The following is a 27,054-nucleotide window of genomic DNA, read 5'->3' on the forward strand; positions in this document are numbered from 1 at the left end:
GATAAACTTTGCTGATATGAAGCATAGCTAATTTCCCTCAAGTTCAGCTTGATCTTCCCTCAAGCTCAGTGAAAGAAATGCAAGAAAAAGGTATGATTTTTTTGTTTAAGTTTGCATTTAATGGATCATCTGTTTGCAGGATATCTTTTTTTAATGCTTTTGATTCTGGAAATTTTTTTTCTTGACCTTTGGTGCCTGCAGCTAAAGACAGTGTTCCAGTACAGTTTTCTGTATTGGGGAAATCGCTTCTCAATGATACCATGTGGGGTATGTGCTAATTATCCCAGCACCAGGGTGAGCATTCCGAAAGGCGAGGGAGTGGTTAGGAGGCAAATAAAAGCTGAAGGTGTGAAACTGGCTGGCTATCCCAGTGCCGGGGTGAGCATTCCAAAGGGTGGGGGAGGGCGGAAAAGGAAAGGACAGTTGCAGTCACATGATTTCCCACTTAGCAACCGCTTCGCTTAACGACAGAGCTGCTGGTCCCAATTTGTGGTCGCTAAGCAAGGACTACCTGTAGTGTATTTAATGACTGCAGGATAGAAGCTGGGAGCAGGCCAGCCTGGGTCACCGCCAACTGTTAATCTGCATCTGTAGTATAGAGAACTGGATCTTCCTGACTATCAAAGATATCTAGAAGAATGATATAGTACTTTCAGGTAATCTGGTCTCACTTTGTAGTGTTGCATTTATTTCCAGTTATTTTTTCCCTTAACATTCCTAAAGTGGTAGAAGGAGGGGGAAATTTCCATGATTTTTTCTGTATGGAATGTTGTTAATCACTTGAATTTAGAGGTGTCTTACATGAAATGAAAGGCCTGAGTATATGCTAGCGCTAACACTTGCAACATTTTTCGCCTTAGTCTTGCTTCAGATGCCTCTGAACTCCCCAGAGGCCCTCAGCAGTAACATTTCAGGAATCTAGAGGACTTAATGGAAAGAGGCAAGAAACGTCTTTGGCTGCTGGATAGCAGTGTAATTCTCTAGGCACTTTATGCTAATCACAGAAAGCAGTCAAGACTTGTTTGACTACGTTTTCTGACTAGTTCCAGCTGGAAATAGCAATATTGTCTGAACAATATAGTTAACTATAAATAAACCATGGGCAGCTGATTTTGTAGCCACATTACTTTGGAAGAAAAGCTAGCTACTATATTCACAGTAAAGCTGCCTTGTGTCTTGTGAACTTGGCCAGTGTGTATAAGTTTTCCTATAGTCAAATAAATAGTCACCCCAGCATTAGCATGAAAGATGGAAAATAATTAACAAATAACTTATAACATAGCTTTTATTTGGGGGGAGTGTGTGGGTGGGTTTTGTCATTTCCTTGGAACATTTTAAATATAAATACATAGATTGTGCTATTAATTTTGATGTCCCTGATTTTCATGAGTTTTTGCCCCCATTTTAAAGCAGAAGCTGAGACGAAATGTGAACTTGTTGGAGAAGCTAGTTATGCAAGAGACATTGTCATGCCTAGTAGTGAATCTTTATCCAGGAAATGAAGGGTATTCCTTGATGCTCAGAGGAAAGAATGGCTCAGGTAAAACAAGCATTGAATATTTGTTCACTTTTGAATCTTTCCTTGTTCTAAATAGTCTCTTTTTAAATAATCCTTTGGAGTATTATTAGCTGGAAGCTTGATCTGAAGCATATCAGAGTTTCTTTTGTTATAAGTAATAGATTCTTGCTGAGCTGAATTCTGTTTTTAAATGCAGATTCAGAAACTATTAGGCTTCCCTATGAAGAAGGAGAATTACTTGAATATTTGGATGCTGAAGAGCTGCCCCCTATTTTAGTTGACCTCCTTGAAAAATCTCAGGTTTGAAAAGAATTTGCACAATTGTTTGTGGATTTGTTATTGCATTTTTGGTGGGATAGTAATAGCAGTACTAGTTATGCATGTATGATAGATTCAGTTGGAGTGTACACAGATACCACTATGTAAGCTGTAGAATAAGAATGATAGTTGTTAATAGACAAAATTGAATCATATCTGAGGAGACCTAGATAAACTGCAACCTCACTAATTGTTCCATGTGGCAAGCCATTCAGCAGTCAGTTCAACAGGGAGAAGAAGATTGCTGTTAGCTGCAGCAGGACAGAAATCCTAGTCTGGACTGACAATGAAAAGAGAACTGCCTAACTGTGTGCATATAAATCTGTGTACTATATGTAAGAGTATGAGGGTGTGTGTGTATACATAGATAAAAATAGGCGTGAGTGAGTGTGTATGTTTCTTCGTAAAATCAAGGCTGTAATTCACCATCTCGTGCTCTACGTGGCCCCTGAGGCACAAAGGGTTGTTTAGCTTTATATAGTGGAATCTTAAATATTAAATTGCTGGTAATATTACCAGCAACTTTACACTAATCTACTCATTTTCATAGGCTTGTTTTAGAGTTCAGATCAAAACATGGCTAGGGGAACATAGTTAACATAATGTTTAACTTGACAAGCTATGATTACTGATTCAATGAGAAACCAGAATTTAGAAGAATTTTAAGTAAGCTTATAAATCATGATTTGAAAAATGCTTTGTGTGATGCCTGAATAAATATGGTTATGGTTATAACTGTTTTTAGAGCCTGTTACATCATCAAGGTAGGAGTAAACTTATGAAGTTCAGTGACGAGATGACAGAAAACAAAACTAGATCAGCAGTATACTAAGATTTAGTTCCTTTATCTGGGACATTTCTGAATTAAAAAATTAGAAAGGATTGCATTTTAAACTATTGTTTGTCATATGTATCAAAGCTCATGTCATAATTTCATCAGAATTGATCTTTAGTATATGATTTGGAGATTTGAAGATCTCTAAAAAAAAATTAAAAGCAAGAATCAGTTTCTACATGACTTGGTGACCATCCTTATTCTTGCTGCATGTATTGACAGAAGAAACATTTAACAGTTGTTCTAGATCTAATGATCATTTTGGTTCTGCTTAAGTATAGATGTCAAACTTAAAAATCTCTCTCTATATATAAAATACATTTATAATGACGGTGTATTCTATTCTTGCTTGCTTAACAGATTAATATTTTCCATTGTGGGTGTGTCATAACAGAAATACGTGACTATAGACAATCTGGCAATCTGAAATCTCCAGCATATCAAAGCAAACACATTCTTTTGCGCCCAACAATGCAGGTAAACTCTTCATGCCTCCAAGGACAGCCATTGCTACAGCTTCAGTGAACTTGTACTTACATATCCAGTATTTCATAAAAAAATAAATGGTTAACCTCCTTTTTCCTAGACCTTGATTTGTGATGTGCATTCCATTACAAGCGACAACCACAAGTGGACGCAGGTAAAAAAAAAAAGTTATATAAGCCTTGTGACAATCTAGGTTAGTAGTCCAGAAATTTCTGATGTAAGATACATTTCTGGTGTAAGCTGTATTTCTGGTATAAGATTGGTATTAGCTTATCCTATGAACCATTGAACAAGTTCTGTTCAAATAGCAAATCTATGTTTGGACTATGATTGAATGTTCTTCCATATGAGTCCCTTCTGATAGAAAACTAGCATGTCAGAGAAAAGAACCAATTTTCCCAACATCTAGTATTCTATGTTGAAAAAATGTTTTATTCAGAGGAAATTCATTCATGTAAAGAATACAACCTAGGCACAAGTTTAGCATCTTATTCAGAGACCAACAATAAAAACTGAGTGGACTTGGTTCCTAGTTGCAGTTGTTTCATATGGGGGAATGTTTGAGTTATGGAATCATGGAATTAGAAGGGAACTTAGAACTCTTCTAGTCCATCCCCCTGCTTAGGAATCTTTGTACCATTCTAAATATGGCTGTCCAACATTTCCTTGTAAACCTCCAGTGATGAAGCATCCGCAGCTGGCTGTCCACTGCTTAATAGCTCTCACTGTCATGAAATGGAGTTCCAGCCGTCCCGGCACCCCTGTGGTCATGTGATAGCGATCTGAATGCTTGACAACCCACTCGCACTTACAACTGGTTGCCAAGCACCCCACAATCACATGATCACCATTTGCAACCTTCCCTGTTGGCTTACCCAGAAAGTAAAGGGGAAGCTGGCAGGGAAGAATTCAAGTTGCTGGGGTAAGTCTCCCCCAACCACACACCCTCCCTCAGCCCCTCTGCGCTTGTGCCCTACTGGCCACTCGCACACCCCTGTGCAACCTCCCCACGCTGCCTGCTGCCTCTCATGCACTCCCGTGCACCTCCTTGACCCTCTCCAACCTGCACAACACCTTGCGTGCCCTCCCCAGCCTGCGCAGCACCTCTTACACATCCTTCCTGACCTGTGCAGTGACTCTTGCGCACCCCCTTGCTCCCTCCCCCACCCAGCAGCACCCACTTACCTGCCTGCCAGCCTGGGACTTGCAACTTCCTGTCAGCTTCCCCATTGACTTTGGGAAGCCAGTAGGAAGCTGCCTTGTCTAAGAACTGTGGAATTCAGTTAACAACAGCAACCAGGGATTTGCAGGGATTGCTGTCACTAAACGATGCTTTACGACCACATTGCTTAGCAACAGAAATTCCGGTCCCAGTTGCTGTTGTAAGATGAGGACTGCTTGTATTTTGAGTTTGGATTCAGACAATTTCTCATGTGAATTGAAGATATACCTATTTCCCTCCCTTTCTAGCTGCACCTTTCCAATGCCATATTTTATTCTATTCTGGGAGATCTTTTAATCTTCCAGGATAATCTTTGGGGAGAGAATGACAAAAGAGGCTGCAAGGAGGAAGAAGCAGAAAAGCCCTGATCAATAAGTACATTCCCTTGGACTCCCACCTGTTATCTGCATTGATATAGTGGATGGCAAGCAGTGGTTGTGCCCATGCCGCAATTCTTCTGTGTGGCCCATATATCTGCATTCACCCATTGTGTTAAGCCATACTTTGTTTTAACAATGTTTAGTTGAACAAAGGAAACAGCTGTCTATTAATATTTGCATATATGTTTAAGAATCAAATTATTTTGCTAGCACATTGAAAAGAATGAAACTAATGTAGTCTACATGAATATTCAAAATGAAATATTCTATTGACCTTAGTGGACTTACTTGCAAAAAATGTGCCTATGAATGTAGCATTAAAGAATTGTTGCCATTGTAGAATCTTCTGCATTTGTGTTTTAGGAAGACAAGCTTCTACTAGAAAGTCAGCTTATACTGGCAACAGCAGAACCTCTGTGTCTAGATCCATCAATTGCTGTTACGTGCACAGCAAACCGACTTTTGTATAATAAGCAGAAAATGAATACTCACCCGATGAAACGGTACTGGAAAATGTTCATCTTTAGAGGGTCTTTGCAAACATTTGCTTCATGTTATAGTGGAAAAAAGAATGTTGATTGCATTCAAGTTAAGTAACTTTTAAAACCTGTACAGTAACCTAGAACGTTGAATGCAGGTATATTTCAGGAAAATAAACCTTGGGTGGAGTCCAGTACAATTGTAATATAAGTGACTTAAAAGGGAAATGCACAGCAGCTTTACAACTGCATTATTAAATTATTATTTGGGTGAACACAAGCTTATATAAACGTGTTCCAGGATATTAGTTTTCTTTCCATTAATCTTTGCAATATCTTACAGATGTTTCAAGAGATATTCCAGGTCATCTCTGAATCATCAGCAGGAGGTGTCTCAAAGTACCATTCCACCACAGTTCAAGCTGTTTGATTATTTACAAAAAAGAAAGGAGAGGAGAGGAAGCCAGCAGTATGATCTCAAAATTTCCAAAGCTGGAAATGTATGCTTATTTAAAAAAAAAACTTTTAAAGTAGTAAATCTGTGAAATGCATTTATCCTGATGGCCGTTTATATCTTTTTGTCCTTCTTTTAGTGTGTTGATATGTGGAAACAGAATCCCTGCTATTTGACTGCACCATCTGAAGTAGATGTAAGTTACAGATTTACAAAACTTTCCTTCTATCATCCAAGCTGGTGAAGGGGTCTGGGTGAAATCCTAAGCCTGCTTGCTATTTTGTGGCATTTTAATTTGTTCTAATAAAAACATTGCCTAATTATGGATTATGTAGACACAATTTAAAATATTTACTGTATTTAGAGATGAAGGATTCTTTTGATAACGTCTGTAAATTTGTCATGACAAGTTACGTTTTTCAGGGAATGTTTTAAGCCTCCCTATTTCTAAAGATCTACATAATTACATGTAACTTTAAAAAAACCCTCATTAGATTCATGTATAATCAACTGGTTAATTCAGGGTAGATAATCTTTTGGGTTGAAAGGGCCAGCTAGAATAGAGCTGAGTGTCTATTGGGCTCCAGTGGAGATATCTGAAGTTTAGATTTGTTGTTTAGATTTCTTTAATAAGCAATATGATCGTAATTTTTAAAAATAACTAATATTATTATTTATTATCACTTCATGCCTTATTCAAGTGTTGCTTTTATCAACTTGCACTTTAATTAAGTTTTCATATTTCTCAAGGTGGAAAAATATGCTAAAGTGGAAAAATCTATCAAACCTGATGACTCACAACCAAGTGTCTGGCCAATTCATGTGAGTAATAGTAGATTTTTAGTTAATTTCCAAGAACGATTTCTTTAGAAAAAAGGGGACATTTTGGTCATAAGCGCCCAGATCGCAATCATGTGACTGCAGGGGTGCTGCAACAGCCATAACTTTGGGGACCAGTCATAAGTCCCTTCGTTCAGTATCATTGTAACTACAAATGGTCACTGATTGAATGGTTGTAAGTTGAGAACTACCTGGGGTCTCCAGGTGAATCTCTCCTTTCCCCCTAATTTGAATTGCCTCTTCTGGAAGGAGAACTGCTGCAAGACAGTGTCCCCCACTCCAGTTCTCAGAGATGGCTCAGAAGGATGCTGTATTTGATGGGATTAAATGCTGCTGAGAGATCAAGTACAGCCACTTGTCATGAGCACTGATGGTGAGCAGGAGGGGGCCCCTATTCGGGGGGAAACGCATGCGGAGTAGAGAGAATTTGAGCTGTCTTTCAAAGAGACACAGAACAGACCCGCCTTGACTTTTGGGGTTTATCTGTATGAGTTTTCTCACGCTTCTTCAGTTTGGTAGGATTTTCTGTCTACTGTAGCAGTAATAAAACACTAGAGACTTATTCCTCATCTCGGCGTGGTTCCTGCTTGTCAGGACACCACTCTTCATTTAGTGGTGACCTCGTTTAGTGACTGTTCGCAAATACAACAGTAATAAAAAAAATCATTTTCTGACCAATGCACTCATTTATGGCCTTACAACAAAAGCCTTCTTAAGGTCTGGTCCATTTCAGGCAGCAGCAGGAGCCGGCTGGAGGGTTCTAATCAACTAATTATGAGTCACAGAGCTGAGCATGTTAACCTGCAGTTAGCACTTTATAGGGAAGCACTGCACTGTGGAGAAAAGCAGTTCAGGAAGAGATAGCTTGTTTAAGCAATCTCTCTGCTCTGTGAGAAGGCAAAAAGGGAAAAAAACAGGTCAGGCACAGGACACTGTACAAGAGAACTTTATCTGAATGAGATGGCAGCAACCAGTGATCTTTGCAATGTCTCTCTCTCTCTCAGTCATGTGTTCATTTAGTAATAGTTTTGCTTAGTGACCATTTAGCTTCCGATTTAAGGAATGGATTGCTGTTGTGTGGTGGATTTCGGTGGTGCCACTGGTTCTCAGGAAGGAGGGAGCACATTCCAAGGAGGTGAAGGAGATACGCAGAGGCACAGACCAGGAGGCAATGGTGGGAAAATGTTCAGGATCGCTGCACCCTAGAATCTCCCAGGTTATTTCCCCTTAGGTTAGGTAGAGTAGTCTGGCAAGATTCTATCGATACAGTGTGAGCAAATAAAGAACTGGAGTTTGAACGGACTGATTTTTCGTTCTTGGGCTGGGCCTGACAGGTTGCTTAATGAGGAAAGGGTGTAGGGCCGAGAGGATTGCACTCGCTGACTTTGGTCTGTACGTAGATCATCCACAAGCATGATTAATGCAGTTTCCATGCTGTACCCGGGCCTGAAACCTTACTGTCAAGGGTCCAAATAATCCAGTTCCTCTAGAGTTCTGGGATGTGACTGGCCAAATCTATGAATTTCATGGCACTGTGAGATTTGAACTTGGATCTCCATAATCCTTATCTAATGTCGTTTTAAGAATGCCTGAAAAAGCAGGTACTTTTGGGGAGCTTTGAGGTGCTGCAGGTATAAGGGATGTTGTGTCTTCATTTCTGTCCTTTGTAATTAACAGCTTTATGTTTGAATAAAAAAGTAAGCTGACACCTTTGCTCCGCGAGCTGCATTGGTTGCCAGTATGCTTCCGGGTCCAGTTCAAGGTGTTGGTTATCACCTTTAAAGCCCTATATGGCACGGGTCCAGGTTACCTAAGGGACCGTCTCCTCCCCATCACATCAACCCGGTCGTGCAGAGGGGGCATGCTACGGACCCCGTCTGCAAGAGAATTCCATCTGGCTGGGTCCAGGAGGCGGGCCTTCTCTGCAACAGCCCCTGCCCTTTGGAATATCCTTCCCCCGGAAGTGAGATTGGAAACAGCTAAAGACCTGGTTCTGTAATTATACCTGGGGCGTGAGAGAGAGTAGTCATTCCTGGGAATGGTTAGTTTCTTAGAAGGATGCAGCTCTCCCTGCAAATCATAAAGAACTTCCAGCCATCGAGGTTTTTATTATATTTATTGTATTATGTATTATAGTGTTTTACAGTTTTATATTTTTATTTATGTTTTATTGTAAACCGTCCAGAGTCCCTTTTGGGAGATGGGCGGTGATAAATTTGATTAATAAATAAATAAATAAATAAAATAAAAGTATGCTTGATATATAAAACTGAATAGCATTTATTCAGGTAATAATTATAATTTTCTTTGCTTCGATTTTGTATGAAGTGTGAACCGAGCTTATTACAAACTGCTACATTTTAAAGACTGTTTCATTTCTTCATTTTGGCCTACCTAAGAGAAGCAGGAAGACAAATTAACATTAAAACCAGAAAAACCACCAACGTTATAGTAAAATAAATCAGCAGTCTAGTGACTTTCTATTTGAAATGATAGCACTAATTCTTAGGGGGAAAAAAGGAGGAAAACAAAAGACTTAAAGTATACATTAGGCCACATGAAATAACTAATCACCCTCATTTTTCTTAATTTCATGAAGTTTTAAAAGTGAACCTTTTCCCTATGTTGAGATAAACTTCTCAACCCTTCCACATTTGACGTTATATCTTGATTTAGTATAAGTATTTAGGAAGAGATCAGCTTCTTTCACCTCTGAATCATTATGTGTCATTTAAAATATTTTCTTCGTTGATGTTTTTGTCACTGGCCTTCACAAATTTAGAATGAAATACATTTTAGAAGAGCAAGTAAACTTCAAATATTTTAGTCCTGGTTGTACAACATACAGCCCATTTAGCTGCTATCTTAGTCAGATCTTAATGGATCTGACAGAATGCAACTATATTAACTGGGCCCAAAGTTCCATTTTTTGGAATGCCAGGGTTCCTGACTACTTTCTTCAGGATGTTTCAGGTATGCCATAAGTGCTGACAGTAGGAGAATACCAACTCCTTCCCCATGGCTCAGACAGAAAGCAGTGGGAGTGGAAGGAAAAAGGGACAATAAAAAGGGGGGGAAAGAAAAAAAACAGTCCTGATACCCTCTTTCCTACCCTCTTCTATACTGCATCATGCAACATCTGCTTTGCAATATTCACTTTGCTGATCTCTGTCTATGTGGCTACAAAGGACAGAAGGTAAGTTACTAATGGGAGCGCTGAAAAGCATCCCATCCTTCTCCCACTCCCCTCAACTTTCAAGCCAGTCCTTCCTGACAGTCCAGGAGAAGAAATCTATTCTCAGGCTTCTTAGAAAGAAAACAAAGTATTTAAATGAAGCAGAAAAGTAATATTAAAATACATTAGCAGTTTTGAAAACAAGTTTCATGAGGTAGATGGCGATCTTGAAGGGGGACACACGAGGACGTTGGATACACGCACAAGAGGACGTTGGATTTAGGTTTTTACATAGCACAAGCCTGTCCATTACCAAGGTGAGCAGGTCATCCAAACACAGTCTATGAATATGCTTCTTTATACTGTATTCTCAAGAGTCCCAAAGTTTTGCTGTTCTCTAAACAACTTTATAACAGGTTAAGCACATCATAAAGATACGTTGTATAGCAGCTGCTTTTATAAATATTTTTCCATTTGATAGGAAATGAAAGATGATTACGTCTTTGAATGTGAAAGTGGCAATCATTTTCAGAAAACAAAATTGACAATTTTTCAGTCACTTGGAAATCCATTATACTACGGTAAAATACAGACTCTTAAAAATGATGAGGATAATGAAAGTCCAACAGCTCCATCACAGTAAGTGGCATTAATCTTTCAGGTTTAGAGAAAAGCATTGATGTTAACTTTAGAAAAAAAATTGCTGATACTAGCTAAAAAAACTTCACGTGTTTAGCAAGTAAAGGGTTTCTAAAATGTAGACTGTCCTTTTTACTGTACAAATTATTGAAAAAATAACACTGTTTAAACACTGACAGTATTTGAACATCATGATACATTATAGTTTATGTATGAATACCAGTAAAGCATGTCATTAGTTGAATGAGCTTAGGTGGTCTTGGTCTCACATATTGCCTCCCAGAATGAAGATTGTTTCAATTTCATTAAACCAGTGTGTTTTATTGCAGGGGTGGGCATCTTTTTCACTCTGTGGATCACAATAGATTTTGGATAAGAGGCTGTGTGCATGCATGCCTATATACATGCCGGCATTTGCATATATAGAGAGTAACAGAATTGTGGAATTACAGAGTTGGAATGGACCGTTTAAGTTACCAAGCTCAACTGCCGTATCAGTGCTGAAATCCAAATTAAAGCATCACCGACAGATGTCTGCCATGAATATATGCATGGAATTGGAATATACTGTCTCCCTGGTTAATTCATTCCATGGTTGAACAGCACTTACTATTATGACCCCTAGCATTGAATTGGAATCTGCTTCCCAGTAACTAAAATCCTTTATTCCTTGTCTGGCACTCTGGAACGAGAGAAAACACAGGTCTTAACCTTCTTCTGTGTGATATCTTTCCAAGTAATTTGAAGAATGCTGTCATATCCCCATCTCAGTCATTTTTTTCTCAAGACTAAAAATACCCAACTTCTTCAGCCTCTCTTCATAGATCTTACTGTTCAGTACTCTGATAACTTTTGTTGCCATTTTCTAAACTTTTTCTGTTTGTCTGAAATGTTTTTAAGTGTGGTGTCCAGAACCAGATACTGCACTTGAGATTGGGTCTGAGCTAATAGAATACTGGTAGTTCTCATTTAGTGATTGCAGTTGGTTCTGATGACTCAGTCGTTAAGCGAAATGGTCACTAAATGAACACATGACAGAGAGAAAGATGCTGTGAAGATCACGGTTGCTGCTGTCTCATTCAGATAAAGTTCTCTAGTACAGTGTACTGTGCCTAACCCATTCCCTCCCCCCCCCCCGCTTAAACAAGCTATCTCCTCCTGAGCTGCTTTTCTCCACAGTGCAATGCTTCCCTAAAAAGTGCTAATTGCAAGTTAACAAGCTCAGCTCTGTGACCTTAATTAGTTGATTAGAACACTCCAGGCCTCTGGCACTGCTGCCTGAAACTGACCAGACCTTAATCAATTTCACACTGAAGAGTTTTGTTGTCAGGCTCACAAAATTTGGTTGTAAATGCACACATCAGTTGGAAAATGATTTTTTTATTACCATTTATTACCATCGTATTTGCGAAGACTTGCTATCCAAAGCAGTTCCTAAATGAGAACTACCTGTAAAGTAAAAAAATTACTTCCTGTTAATTTGGAAAATACACTTCTGTTCATGCATTTTAAAATTGACTGCCAAAAGGGCAAATACAATCTCGTTTTGTATCAAGTTTGAAGTCAATTATTTTTTAATATATTTTTTACAAGTGTCATTATCAAGCCAGGTATTGCCCATCCTATACCAATGCATTTGATTTTTATGTCTCAAATGGAGAACTTTGCAGCTGCCATAATTTATAAAGTTATTTATTTTTAAAATGAGGTAATATTATCTCATTAATTCTTGATAAATCCAAGCTGATTTCTAGTAATCACTGCATTTCAGTATGCTTACAGAACAATGTCCTTATTCTCCTCTAGAATCTTCTCATATGTCTATGTCAGACTGACTTATCTATAGTTCGCTGGATTTCCACCCCCACCACCTCCCTTTTTGAAGATAGGGACAGTATTTGCTTTCTTTCAGCCCTCTTATATTTTACCAGTTCTTCAGGATTTCTTAGAAATAATGCGTAAGTGTTCATCCAGAACATTAACTCTTATAGGAACTGGAGATTTAAACTCAGTCAAATTAAAGAAGTATTCCCCAACCAAGTTTCTTTCAGTCTCAAGCTTCAGCCCTGCGTCTTCATCCTGTCTTTAATTTCATGATGGAACACATACTTTTTGTTGGATGGAACCAACAAATCAAAATAGTCACTGAGTAAGCTCTGCCTTTTCTTTGTTATTTGTTAACATTTTGCTGTCTTCATTGAACCAGTGATAGTACTGATTCCTTTACTTTTATTTTGAACATACATACCTAAGAAAATTCTTTTTGTGATACTTACCATTCTTTTCTTACCTTAGCTCATTCTCCACTTTCACTTTCCTGACACCAGCTTTGCAGTTCTGAGTTACCCCTCTGACTCTTCCTTTGTGATCTGCCTTTTTTTCATTTTCAGTTTGTGTCCTTGGTGTATTTTCAGATCTTTAGTAATTTTTTAGCTACACTGGCTTCTTCTGCTGTCCTAGATTTTGTCTCCTCGTTGGCATTGTTTGCAATTGTCCTTTAAAAGTTCTCACCCATCCTGAATTTCTTTTCCCAGTAGCTTCTTCTGCCATGGGATGCTCTTAATCATTGCTCTAAATTTATTAACATCCAAGATACATATTTGGCAACACTCAGTTATAGTTTCCCTTAAAATCAAGAACCCAAGCATTATGTGGCCACTTTTCACCAGTATTTTTGCTACGTTCAACTATGTTTTTCTCATTGTAGTACCTAGCCACTCTTGCACACACTGTTCATTTGTTCTCTGGTCCCCTCTCCCAGTGATCTTCTTCAACATCACTGGGAAGAAGAGAGGATTTCCCTCACTTTCCTCTGTCATATTGGCAGATGAATGGTTTTTTGTTAGGAAGCCAGTAATTTGGTTTCTAGTTGCTCTCCCAGTTTGAGCAGGGATTCTTAGAGGAGGTAAAGTTTTATCCCCCTCTCTCCTGATAATCAGTACTTGCTGGTTGATAGGGGAAAAAAATGCTCTTCATTGCTTTGCTGGCCTCACTCTGCAGCTGAAGATAGTGCAAACTGTGGATTGCCCACCCCTGGTTTACTGAAACCTAAATCAGAGTTGGAAGTTGGAATTTTGGAACTTGGAAGTCCAAGTTCATTCTTGCAGCAACAAATCATAAATTATCGTTGCAGCTGAATCCAGTCCCTAATATTATAAATTTAAAGTTGGCCAGGCAATCCAATGTTCAGATAAAAGTCTGATTTGGCAACATCTGGTCAAAAGTTTAAAACTCAATATTTTGCTATATATATGGAATTCAGATTGCACATAATAAACTTGATGGCTATATCTACTGTGATTTCTAAAAAATATCCACTGTATATGTTCTAAAAATTGCAGCTGTATTTTTATGAGAGAGACAATTATCTGGCAAACCCTCCTTCTATACTTCCACCCTTTGACAGAACAGGAATCTTTCATCACATCAGTGCTATGTACGTTCAGTTGAAAAGGCAGGGCTTAATAAATGAAGTCAGGAAGGATGGTGTGTAGCAGAAGTAAGTTCAGAGATGAGCTAAGAAGGGAGTATTAGAGGTGTCATTGGGTTGATTTGGGAACTAATGTTTGGTGAAAATGACTTAAGGAGTAGGGTGGCTGTCATCCAGGTTCTTGGACAGAAAAGTGTAATAAGAATTCTGCTGAAGCAGACCAGTAGTCCAGCATCCTTTTCCAACAGCGACTAGTGAAATATCTCTAAACCCTGCAAGTACATGCACTGTTAATGCTTTTGAATATTAGATATTGCAGAGTAATCTTGCTCTGAATATGGAGGATATATTTATCTGGGATAGCCAATATCCATTTATTACATTTATACTCCTTTCCTTCTCCAAAGAATGAAAGTTAGTGCACTTTCTTGTAATTTCTCCCCTTCCTTCCCACTGTGAAATAATTTAGTTTGAGACAAAGAATCAGGCAGTGAGCAATCAGAGATGAGATACTACTTGAAGTTGGGTTTCCCAGTGTTAAGCAAACACCATGTAAGTTCAGCTCAGTTGATGTGGCATATATAATCTATACTGTATACTTACCTTATTTTTAATTAATATATTATGTTGTTTACAGTTTTCTTATTGGCTCAAAGTCAGAAGCGGAAAGGTAAGTACCTGATCACTATTCGCATGATTCTTCAGGTAGCTAGGTTTTTACTCTTGCAAAACCTCCCCAGCTTGGCCTCATCTTTCCTTTGTCTTTTTCCTTGGAAATGAAGACTATACTGAAACCTGTGGTATTTGTGTGGTAGGAATATACCTTTCTGACCCATCAGATCCATACATCTTCAGAATAGGATAGTGTCTGTCTTGTGTTTTGCTCTAGAATTAATACTCATTTTTAGTACTGAGGTGAAAGGTTAGGATGTTGTTCAGACTGGTTGTGTTCTGTGGGACACAGAATATTTTGCAGAAATTTTAGCAAAACAACTGAAATGCAATTCTAAAAGATAGGTATAACCTTTTATATTTATTGATTAAACTGCACACTCTGTATTTTGAACTGCCCATTCCTCCCTTAGTTACTTTCATTTGTTACCCATGTTCTTCTTGTCATTATATAATAACAACATAAACTCAGGTACTATTTTTGGAATCCACACAAACACTGAACTCAGAATAAAGAAATGTGCTGAATTAGAATTTGTTTCTAAAATGTGATTGTGTAGAAAAGTAGAATATCTTCCACAGATAATACTTTTAATAAGCATTGTATCTAAAATACACTGTTTTAACTCAGTTCCTTGGTTTATGAAGGTTTATTTAATCTCATGTTACAGAGTAGTCAACCAATATCAGGAGCTGGTTCAAAATGAAGCTAAATGTCCTGTGAAGATTTTTCATAACTCAAGTGGATCAATCCATCTCAGTCAGCTCTCTCCTGGGAAGGAAATAGAAGTAAGTTATTCCTGGATATTAGAGGACAGCTTTGTGCCCTTAAAAACACTGCAGATTCATTTAAGCCCTGTCTAAAAAGCACACAAATTCACTTTCTCTTAGTGACTTAATTACTTGACTTTTGCCCATTTATTATTTAGATGTGGTTGCATTATTATCATCTGGTGCTAGTATGTAACAAATTAAGTACTCTGTGTTATCACTTGAATCATAAAGTAAGAATTTGCTTTCATGGGGTACAAAAAAATGACAGGATTGTTTATTTTAGCTCTCCTTCAAGTGGGGAGAAGCAAAATGAAAGCATGGCTGTGCGCATCAACCTGTAGGCCATTCACAATAAGGAAGAATTTTCCAGAATTACTAATTATTGAGGTGTGCAGATATTATCAGTGCTTTTTGCATTGCCTAGAAAAGGCATCAAGAAAATGTTTGTCTGTTGGTCATAGATCTGAGTAGCATAGAGGTCAGTTCTTTGGAATATGCTGAATTCTCCAACTTGGATCAGTACCTCACATTTTCAGACTCAGGGCCTTAAAAACTTAGCAAAGGAAAAAGTCTCCTTAGTTTGCAAATGGCATCTTGAATTTGGCATACTTAAAAGAAACAAAACTATGATTGTCCTCCTTTCTAAGCTGCCTGTTGTTATACAACAGCTGACTACAGCACGTCTTGGGAGTTTCCCTGGCTGCAGAAACTAGATTTAAGTCAGTAATCTGGCACTAGAGTTGAAAGGTCAAAGGAATTTAGACTATTGAGGGTGAGGGCTTGAGGAGAAACGTTTGTAAAGTTGAGGAAGTTGGGGTTCATTTTCCTTTTCAGAAATTAAACCTCTTTCCTAATCTTTTATATTTTATGTACCTTAATAAACAAAGCATTTGCAAATATGAACGTCATCTTCCTTGACAGAAAAAAAATGAAAAATGTTCATCTGGAAGAGAAAATAGTGAAGATATCTGACACTCTAGGTGCCAAACGTAACTGAAACAATTGGGATAGATTTAAAGATGAAAAGAGAAGAGCTGGGTGGATTCTGTTTAATTTGTATTTTCTTTTAGCAACTTCAGAAAACAAGTTCATATTTTTGATAAAAATGATAATGTAACAGCCTACTGTATATCACAACCCATTTAATATCATCAGTTCAATCACTGTTAAATGCTTCAAAATTCAATTAATTATGTAGAATTAAGCTTTTAAAAATTATTTTGGTAGATCACTCTGCGACTGTATGGAACTGAACTAAATTCTAGGCTCAGGACCCAAAGTTTTGTCAATACTTTCATCTTACATGTTTATAATGTGGAGACAATATGTTTCTTGGTTTGACTGGTTTGATAAAAATAACTTATTCTGATAAAGCGACCTCAGTTTAGGAATACACTAAACGACTGAGGAAAACTCTTTCTACTAATAGTGTTTATGTGAATCCCACCCATGAGAGAAGGCAAATACACTGATTTTGACTGGAATGTCGGTTTCCTTATTTGTTAGTATTTCAGTGTAGTCAGAAGAACATTTCTCCTGACTCCAAGGGACTTTCTGGAGGACCTTGACATTTTATGTGTGTGGCAACATAGTTGTGGTTTGTGTATGCTTGCTTTTAGCAGCCTGAGGGTGTGTCAGGTTATATTCAGTCTTCAGTGTTGGGGAAAGGTGTGAAACACAGACCACCTCCCATCAAGCTACCTTCAAGTTCAGCAAGCAGTTCTTCAGGTAAATACCTTTTCAAAGCACTTTCCTTTGTGTTGAGATGGTATTTGTGAAATAAGTTGTACTTACTTGTTTAGGATTTATTAGTGAATCTTTGAGGGAATGTGAGTGTACATTTATAGTCTTATTGATAGGAAAAGTGTGGGCAACTGCAAGCAAGTTACTCAGCACCTTCCCTAGCATAATAATGTGGCTCCTCCAGTATCCTGTCAATCACCTGATAGATGAGCAGACTGGAAGCTGAGAAAATAGCGTCCATAGCAGCCTCCCAGAGAGCTGTTTGGTGAGCTGCTGGAGACAATTTCCTACAGTGGCAAGGTTGCTTGGAGGGAGGGATAAAAGCCATATTCAGTTTCCTCTCAGTAGTCTCCGAGGAACAGAGAAATTGCAATCTAGAGAAGTCATGTTTCAAACGAGTGCAAAAAAGTGAGGCCTGTATCCTTTTTATAGGCAAATATTTGACTGCATAACTACTGTAGCAAAACTGGGGGAACAACTTTAAAAAATGAAATACTCTTTCTGATGTTGGTTCCCAGAACATCACATCTATTAATTGTGCTTTTCAGGTAATATTTTTAGTCCACAGCAGTCAAGCAGTCATCTCAAATCCCCAACTCCTCCTCCTGCTCTTCCTCCTCCTAAGCCTCCCTGTGTGTCCCGGAAGCAATCTCTGGATCTGAATCAATTGAGCATGCTTTCTTCAGCTTCTGTGTCTCCTGCAAGTGCTTCACAAAGTGAGTCCCGCCCTAAATTCTCCATTAAATCTTCATAGGCTTCTCATGGTAAACTTCCTAACTGGCTGATCTGGAGAAACTAAATATCCTAAATGTCCTAAATTGTGTATAATTGTGCAGCACAAGGCAGGCCTCTTGTTCACTGTATGTACTTTGTTTGCTGTAACTGTATTTGGTTCTTCTGTATAATTATATATGTATGCACCCTCTGTGTATACGTTTTGATTCATTTTATGCAACCAACATAGGTCTCTCTTTCATACAACCTGATAATTATTGTGATCATAGAAGTTTCCAAAGTACATATCTTTTCACTAATATGTCAACAGTTGCTCATTAAGACCAATTTTTATTTGCATATTTTAAGCAACTAAAACTTCTTGAATGTCATCGATTATGGTGCAGTTGTATCTCTGTGTATGTATATAACATGATCAAGTCCGAAGATGGTAATACAATAAAGTTTATAAACTGATTTTTTAAAACACTCCTATACTGTTTTATAAATCATTGCTGATGACAAAAATATAAGAATAGTTTCAGGATAATAATGCCATTTCTTAAATGTATTTGGAACTGATTGAAAGCTGGTTTTGATTTTTCAGTAGCATCAGTATTCTAAGTCTCACAATAAAAATAACAGCTGTGGATTTTTAACCACCCTTTAAAATATTTAAATTGGGAGGTGGGGAAAGATCCTTTAGAGTATTTTTTAAGACAGTTGTCTATTAAGTTTTTTGTCTGCTGCAAAATGTAGTCCTGTGACTTGCATGTTGCATAATATAAAATTGTCTAGAAGGCTCAACAGGTGTCATTTCTATGCCTTCCTGTTTTGCACAAAGAAACCTATGAAGCTTTGATAAATTTTCCAACCATCTGATTCACATAATCCTCACCTTACTCCTTTTCTGTTGCTGGGAAATCCCAGTGACTAGATTGGAAGTCAAAAAAGTTTCCTGGAAGAAGGCAATGTCAAGAAAATTACATGGCCATGCCCATGTAATTAACAGGAACCAAACTCAACTTGTGGGAGACTTTGTTTTTTTCTGAATGTAAAAGTGTTGTTGTATATTTTGCTCACAGCCTGTAGACATTCATATTTCTTTCTTTCTGCAAGACATGAAAGCTTAAAAAAACAGAACAAAATTAAAACACCTTAAAAACTTTTGGGTCATCTTAATTCTGTTGATATTATTGCTTCATGCCAATTTTATATTTTAAATACAAGCATTGCTTGTTGCTTTCTTTCTGTAAGTTAAGCAAACCAGTTATGGATAATTATTTGTATTTTCTTTTTCACTGTCCAGATTTTTGTTCAAGCTGCTTTTTTAAATGTTACAGTATTGTGCAAATGTTAGAAGATTTACATGTTACAATGTTAGATGATTTGCTTATAGCATTTGTTTTTAATGCTTTAAAGAAATTAGTGAAATTGAAATGAGACAGTTAATAGCAGAGGGGCAATGTAAATGTGTTAACAATGTTAGAATGATTTAATGGAATAAATAGAATTGAAGTTGCAGATTAAGATTAGTGATATTTCCGTGCCATATGCTTCATTCATCAAAAACGGCAATTATTAATACAGTTTGCTGGGTTAGTGGTGGTGGTTTAAAGTGGAGTAAAATATCAGAGCTAAGTAAGATTCCACTAACCATAGTTTTAAAAAAGGACTGGCCTTTTATAACAAACTAGTGCTTTTTATTTTTCTCAATGAGCAGGGTCTGGAACTCCTAAGCCATCTACTCCTACTCCAACCAACACCCTTTCATCGACCCCACACCCTGGTGATGCTCAGAGCTCAACTCTGATTACCCATTCTGCTACCCTTACTCCCCAAGATTCAGGCTTCACCCCTCAGCCCACTTTACTAACCCCATTTGCTCAGCAGCAAATGTCTCTGAGCCAGGCACTGCCTGTAATGACCATTCCTCTTTCCACCATGGTAACTTCCGTTACTACAGGAACATCCTCCAACCAGGTCATGACAAACACTGCAGGACTTAACTTCATCAATGTAGTGGGCTCTGTGTGGTAAGTTGGTTATTTTATAGTTTATAGTTACTTTCCACCCTTAATTATGTTGCTGTGAGCCCACTGATGAGTGATGAACTTGAGATGGGTTAACCAATTAGATCATTAAATTTAATATATTTTAGTGCATTTATTTATTTTCATGTTCTTAAACATTAGCTGATAATCATAATTATGTGGACCTGATATAAAAAGTAAACCTTTAGAGTAAGTTTTAAAAAACTGGTTTAGATTATTTCTTATTTCTTTTCTTATTTTTATATTATTATTATCAATTTATTATTTAATTTAATTTATTATTAATTTATTATTATTTCTCTGGGTGGTGACCATAATATAAAACAGTATTCTGTTCTCCGTTCTTACCATCACTGGAGTTAGAATTAAGCATAAGGACAGTATCTGGCACTTCGTTCATTCCTTGAGCAGTCTTCACATGTTACACCCTTTAGATGTCCTCTAGATGGATTTGGATTGGGATATGAGGCACTATAGACATGAATAGATTTTATTCAAGCGAAGCAAAAGATTTTGTTGTGACTTGAATAGTAAAACTGCTCCTGCATGCCAAGTTAGTCTAATATTTGCCTATTCCTTTTGTACAGTGGAACACAAACATTAATGAGTGGTTCAAATCCCATGCTGGGGGGTAATACTGGTGCAGTCACCCCTGCAGGTATAAACCTGAGTAACATTTTACCATCAGGAAATCTGGTGCCAAATGCACTGCCTGCTGCAATGCAGCCTGCCTCTCAGCCAGGTCAGTATGAAAATCAGACATACTGTAATGGGATGATGATGCCTATTGAAAGGACAGCCTGGGAAAATAAGATTACTGATTAAGTAACTAGTAAATTGCATAGTATTCAGTGGGCATTTTGGACTTGATTTACAAGTAACACCATCTTAATTATCACCTTATTTGGCAATCTTCTAGAGTTTTATTAAGTTTTGTAAGCATATGCAGCTGAATTTTCTAACTGTGACATACACATACATAAATTCTAGGATCCATTCTGTAGGATAGTGTAGCTTGTGGCAACTCTATTCTCTTCCCTCAGTCATCTGTTGACGTTTGGGAGCAACCATTTTATATGGTGCCCCCAATCTTCCAAATAACCTGCTTTTATCAAGTTGGTTTCATAATTTTAGCAGTTTGGGGTATATTTTATCTGGTATTATGCTTTCAATTTGCACTCTATTTTTAATCTGTTATTTTATGTGCATTGTATTTAGGATTTGTAAGCATTGTCAATTATTCTCTTGAAGCAGTGTAAATATATTAAATTAACTCTGCTCAGCATCACATATATGCCTTCCTCTACCCTGACTTGGCAGTAGAGAAGAACTACAGTACTCTAAAAGCTTGAACCTATGCTGGGATTCAAGAATTAAGGTGCTTTAATTCAGTTTACTGAAACCAGATATATTGTACCATTTCAGTGCAAATGAACTCTACATTCAGCTGAGCTTTAAGGTCAGAATATTTCAGTATTTGAAATTATAGAATTTTTCTCTTTTCACTAGAACAGGTATTTTGGAAAAAATAGTTGTTTCTCTTGAAATGGCCAAAATAGCTTTTATCAATATTAATGCTTAGTTATACTGTTCACTTCCACTTTAGATGTAATTAGAGGGGGAAAAAACATGATATTTTCTTACCTAAATTAATCTCAGCAGGTGGCCCTTTTGGTTTAAAAAATGCTCCAGGCCTTCGCCCATTGAATCTTCTACAGGTATGATGATACACTTGGGCCTGTTTTTCTGTATGATTTCTCAAGATGTGTGAGTGGGGAAATTAGATGTAAATACAAATACCTTTATATGCTTTGACTAATTAGTAAAACATGTTATCCTGTCAGAAATATGGAAGGATATGTGTCTCTCTTGACATGAGGTTGGAAAAGTGATATGAAAATAAAAGATAGGAAATTTTCATCACCAAACTTTGAGGCAAGGACATTGTGGATCTGGAAAGCCAACTCTCTATTTAAACATCTGCAAAAATGTGGGGATTTTACAATAGCTGGGATTAGGGGAAGCGCCCTCTTCCCAGCTATCTCTTCTTCTCCCACTGTCCATGTTGTTGTTATTTATTTGAATTTATTGTCCACCCAACTCCAATGGACTCTAATGTTGGATTCTCCTTGAGTTAACCATACCTTCATTACATCCTGACTTGATAACTGCATTGCCCTCTATGTGGGCCTACCTGGAAATGTGTCCAGAAGCAAACTTAAGTATATAGCTGCTAATTTGTACACAATGTTGGCAATGCTTTTAATCTTTAAAATGGCTTGGGTTTAATGGACTGTCTAACTTGATACTATTTTATTTGGACATTGAGGTCCTGAGGAGAGGGGTCTTAAAATTTCCTTGCTTTCTGAGATACAACTTTGGGCACATGGAAAAGACCTTCTCCTCTGTTGCTCCCAAGCTATGGCATGTGCTCCCTTTGGAGCTGCACTCAGACCTAACTCTTTCAGCTTTCAGAAAATATGGAAAGATTTTCCTCTTCTGCTCTGTCTTTTCAGCTTGAGTTAAATAATGACTTTAACTGCTTTTATAACATTGTTTTTGCTATGTTTAGTGCCCTGTAAGCAAAAAGGTGGAACATAAATAATTAATACTGCTGTTTCACAAAGAAAAATTGATGAGATAGTTGTATGGGAAATCAAACAAATTAGCTTAAACACTCTGCTCAGCACTTGCTCAATTGCACCTCTTACTCTTTCTTCCAGCTGTTTAACAGAGATTCCAGGCTTTGGTCTATTCTGAAGTAATCACATGGTTTTTACTTAATGGGGGATAAAATTAATTGGTGTAGGCGATATCAACTATGTATGTATGTATGTGATTGTGTAAGATGACGCTGCAGAAAGCCACTTTGGTCACTTTGATTTGGGCTTCCTTCTTAGTGTGAATTTGCTCTGTATAAAGTGCAGTCCCCGTCCCCCCCATGTTGTTGAAGCAGGAAGGGGCTAAGGGTACTGGATTGTTCACAAATATGAATTCTAAATTAATTCTATATATTTGTGTACAACTCTACCAACACCTAACATCTCTTTAAACTTGAACAGCTTCCAGGTGGCTCACTGATATTCAACCCTCTCCAGCAGCAGCAGCAGCAGCAGCTGCAGCAGCAGCAGCTCTCCCAGTTTTCATCTCAGCAGCCTACAACTTCTAGTTCTCAGCCACAAGGAGATCAGGTAGGAATACACATTAAAAATGATACAATAAAAAAAAAATAAGCCCTGCTTTCTCATTTATATGCTTGTGTGTAGCTCTCGACATGACTCCTTTTAAGTTATGTTGATGATATCATTGGAGAGCTAGTCTCCACAATACAGTGCAGTTGTCCTCAAAGGAAAGCTGTTCTATGCACATGAAAGTTTCTATGTGGGCTGGAATCCTGATAATGCAGTTTCAGCTGACAGGGAATCTTTTGCCTACCACAGGGAGCCTTCCCATATGTGCAGTCATATTGTATCCTTGGGCAACCAGCTGTTTTTCTGACATACTGATATCACAGCATTTCACAGAGGGAAGGGCCGCTCAACACTGCCCATGTGTTCAGTTCCACATGCTGATGTGAATCTGCACATTAAATAAATCATTACAGGCCAGATGGATGATGGAAACCATCTTGTAGTTTGCCTTCCAATATCTTAGATTATAAAGAGGTGCATATAAAAAAAGGATTTGAAATAACTACTGCTATAAAGATAAAAACAAGGTGATCCAGAGCATTTCCACATAGCTACCAGGATTACTCCTCAAACTTTCTTCAGCGGTTATCTTCCATTTCATTCAAGTGTCCTGCATTTCATTCTCCCATTAATTTGACTGGAACTCCCACCAACTAGCCAATTTGTTGTTGTTGTTTATTCGTTTAGTCGCTTCCGACTCTTCGTGACTTCATGGACCAGCCCACACCAGAGCCTCCTGTCGGTCGTCAACACCCCCAGCTCCCCCAGGGATGAGTCTGTCACCTCTAGAATATCATCCATCCATCTTGCCCTTGGTCAGCCCCTCTTCCTTTTGCCTTCCACTCTCCCTAGCATCAGCACCTTCTCCAGGCTGTCCTGTCTTCTCATTATGTGGCCAAAGTATTTCAGTTTTGACTTTAATATCATTCCCTCAAGTGAGCAGTCTGGCTTGATTTCCTGGAGGATGGACTGGTTTGATCTTCTGGCAGTCCAAGGCACTCTCAGAATGTTCCTCCAACACCACAGTTCAAAAGCATCGATCTTCCTTCTCTCAGCCTTCTTTATGGTCCAGCTCTCACAGCCATATGTTACTACAGGGAACACCATTGCTTTAACTATGCGGACCTTTGTTGTCAGTGTGATGTCTCTGCTCTTAACTATTTTATCGAGATTGGTCATTGCTCTTCTCCCAAGGATTAAGCGTCTTCTGATTTCCTGACTGCAGTCAGCATCTGCAATAATCTTTGCACCTAGGAATACAAAGTCTTTCACTGCTTCTACATTTTCTCCCTCTATTTGCCAGTTATCAATCAAGCTGGTTGCCATAATCTTGGTTTTTTTGAGGTTTAGCTGCAAGCCAGCTTTTGCACTTTCTTCTTTCACCTTCATCATAAGGCTCCTCAGTTCCTCTTCGCTTTCAGCCATCAAAGTGGTATCATCTGCATATCTGAGATTGTTAATGTTTCTTCCAGCAATTTTAACTCCAGCCTTGGATTCCTCAAGCCCAGCTTGTCGCATGATGTGTTCTGCATACAAGTTGAATAGGTAGGGTGAGAGTATACAGCCCTGCCGTACTCCTTTCCCAATCTTAAACCAGTCCGTTGCTCCGTGGTCTGTCCTTACTGTTGCTACTTGGTCGTTATACAGATTCTTCAGGAGGCATACAAGATGACTTGGTATCCCCATACCACTAAGAACTTGCCACAATTTGTTATGGTCCACACAGTCAAAGGCTTTAGAATAGTCAATAAAACAGAAATAGATGTTTTTCTGAAACTCCCTGGCTTTTTCCATTATCCAGCGGATATTGGCAATTTGGTCTCTAGTTCCTCTGCCTTTTCTAAATCCAGCTTGTACATCTGGCAATTCTCGCTCCACGAACTGCTGAAGTCTACCTTGCAGGATCTTGAGCATTACCTTACTGGCATGTGAAATGAGTGCCACTGTTCGATAGTTTGAACATTCTTTAGTGTTCCCCTTTTTTGGTATGGGGATATAAGTTGATTTTTTCCAATCTGATGGCCATTCTTGTGTTTTCCAAATTTGCTGGCATATAGCATGCATTACCTTGATAGCATCATCTTGCAAGATTTTGAACAATTCAGCTGGGATGCCGTCGTCTCCTGCTGCCTTGTTATTAGCAATGCTTCTTAAGGCCCACTCAACCTCACTCTTCAGGATGTCTGGCTCTAGCTCACTGACCACACCGTCAAAGCTATCCCCGATATTGTTATCCTTCCTATACAGGTCTTCTGTATATTCTTGCCACCTTTTCTTGATCTCTTGTTCTTCTGTTAGGTCCTTGCCATCTTTGTTTTTGATCATACCCATTTTTGCCTGGAATTTGCCTCCAATGTTTCTAATTTTCTGGAAGAGGTCTCTTGTCCTTCCTATTCTATTGTCTTCTTCCACTTCCGCGCATTGCTTGTTTAAAAATAATTCCTTATCTCTTCTGGCTAACCTCTGGAATTTTGCATTTAATTGGGCATATCTCCCCCTATCACTGTTGCCTTTTGCTTTCCTTCTTTCTTGGGCTACTTCTAGTGTCTCAGCAGACAGCCATTTTGCCTTCTTGGTTTTCTCTTTCTTTGGGATGTATTTTGTTGCCGCCTCCTGAACAATGCTGCGAGCTTCTGTCCGGAGTTCTTCCGGGACCCTATCTACTAAGTCCAGTCCCTTAAATCTATTCTTCACCTCCACTGCATATTCCTTAGGAATATTAGTGAGCTCATATCTAGCTGATCTGTGGGTCTTCCCTAATCTCTTTAGTCTGATCCTAAATTGTGCAAGAAGAAGTTCGTGATCTGAACTACAGTCAGCTCCAGGTCTTGTTTTTACCGACTGTATAGATGTCCGCCACCTTTGTCTGCAAAGGATGTAGTCAATCTGATTTCGGTGTTGTCCATCTGGTGAAGTCCATGTATAAAGCCGTCTCTTAGGTTGTTGGAAGAGAGTGTTTGTTATGCAGAGTGAATTGTCTTGGCAAAATTCTATCAGCCTGTGTCCTGCTTCATTTTGTTCTCCCAGGCCATACTTACCTGTAATTCCAGGTGTCATTTGACTGCCCACCTTAGCATTCCAGTCTCCTGTGATGAAAATAACGTCTCTTTTAGGCGTGTTGTCCAGTAGGTGCTGCAGATCCTCATAGAACTGCTCTACTTCAGCTTCTTCAGCATTTGTGGTTGGGGCGTATATTTGGATCACTGTGATGTTAGATGGCTTGCCCTGAATTCGAACTGAGATCATTCTATCATTTTTTGGATTGTATCCAAGCACTGCTTTAGCCACTTTACTATTAATTATGAAGGCTACTCCATTTCTTCTGTGGTCCTCTTGTCCACAGTGGTAGATCTGGTGGTCATTTGATGTGAAGTGGCCCATTCCAGTCCATTTCAGTTCACTGACGCCCAAAATGTCTATCTTTAATCTTGACATCTCACCAATAACCACATCCAATTTGCCCTGGCTCATAGATCTTACATTCCAGGTTCCAATGGTGTGTTGATCCTTAGAACATTGGATTCGCCGTTCACCACCAGCACCGTCGGCCGCTAGCCGTCCTTTCGGCTTTGAGCTAGCTGCGTCATCACGTCTGGGGCTAGTTGAACTCATCCTCTGTTCCTCCCCAGTAGCATTTTGACCACCTTCCGACCTGGGGGTCTCATCTTCCGATGGTATACCGACATATCTCTGGTTGTACTGATCCATTTAGTTTTCACGGCAAGAATACTGGGGTGGGTTGCCATTACCTTCCCCAGGGATCGCATTTAGTCTGACCTCTCTGTCTTGATCTTCCCGTCTTGGGTGGCCCTTCACGGTTTAGCTCATGGCATCATTGAGGTGCTCAAGCTCCAGCACCACGACAAGGTAACAATCCTTTGCTGAAGAACTAGCCAATGGGAAGCACAAAAATGTCAGCCAGCCACCTCCTTGCTTTTGTTGCCATTTGTCTCTCTCTCTGCTTTTCTGGCAAAAGGCAAAAATCTCAAGTAGCTAATGTGGGAAGGGTGGGGAGCAGCAAAACCACAACTGGAGCAACTGAGAAAGATACTGTAATGGCAAGGTGCCATGACATAGTAATCAGCAGAAGGTTGTATAATGCTAGGCACCTGATGGATAAAATCACTTG

General features: G+C 38.6%; 1 protein-coding gene across 12 annotated transcripts in view; it reads left to right on the forward strand.

Moving 5' to 3' along the window:
- Positions 1 to 27,054, forward strand: part of SUPT20H (SPT20 homolog, SAGA complex component) — a 45,283-nt gene that overhangs the window by 4,949 nt on the left and 13,280 nt on the right. For 5 of the 12 annotated variants that reach the window (XM_063294557.1, XM_063294550.1, XM_063294556.1 and 2 more), the window contains exons 6-22: positions 1,411 to 1,540; positions 1,716 to 1,819; positions 3,033 to 3,149; positions 3,259 to 3,312; positions 5,124 to 5,263; positions 5,583 to 5,739; positions 5,833 to 5,889; positions 6,444 to 6,515; positions 10,190 to 10,347; positions 14,415 to 14,447; positions 15,121 to 15,238; positions 16,843 to 16,951; positions 17,515 to 17,682; positions 19,404 to 19,716; positions 20,322 to 20,476; positions 21,394 to 21,452; positions 22,797 to 22,925. In XM_063294557.1, the coding sequence (XP_063150627.1) occupies positions 1,411 to 1,540; positions 1,716 to 1,819; positions 3,033 to 3,149; positions 3,259 to 3,312; positions 5,124 to 5,263; positions 5,583 to 5,739; positions 5,833 to 5,889; positions 6,444 to 6,515; positions 10,190 to 10,347; positions 14,415 to 14,447; positions 15,121 to 15,238; positions 16,843 to 16,951; positions 17,515 to 17,682; positions 19,404 to 19,716; positions 20,322 to 20,476; positions 21,394 to 21,452; positions 22,797 to 22,925 (2,073 nt within the window). Of the gene's footprint in view, positions 1 to 1,410; positions 1,541 to 1,715; positions 1,820 to 3,032; positions 3,150 to 3,258; positions 3,313 to 5,123; positions 5,264 to 5,582; positions 5,740 to 5,832; positions 5,890 to 6,443; positions 6,516 to 10,189; positions 10,348 to 14,414; positions 14,448 to 15,120; positions 15,239 to 16,842; positions 16,952 to 17,514; positions 17,683 to 19,403; positions 19,717 to 20,321; positions 20,477 to 21,393; positions 21,453 to 22,796; positions 22,926 to 27,054 lie in introns of those variants that run through there. The other 7 variants (XM_063294553.1, XM_063294558.1, XM_063294559.1 and 4 more) reach the window with 7 other exon arrangements.

Source organism: Candoia aspera, chromosome 2 (genome assembly GCF_035149785.1).
Source record: "Candoia aspera isolate rCanAsp1 chromosome 2, rCanAsp1.hap2, whole genome shotgun sequence".
Taxonomy (NCBI): Eukaryota; Metazoa; Chordata; class Lepidosauria; order Squamata; family Boidae; genus Candoia; species Candoia aspera.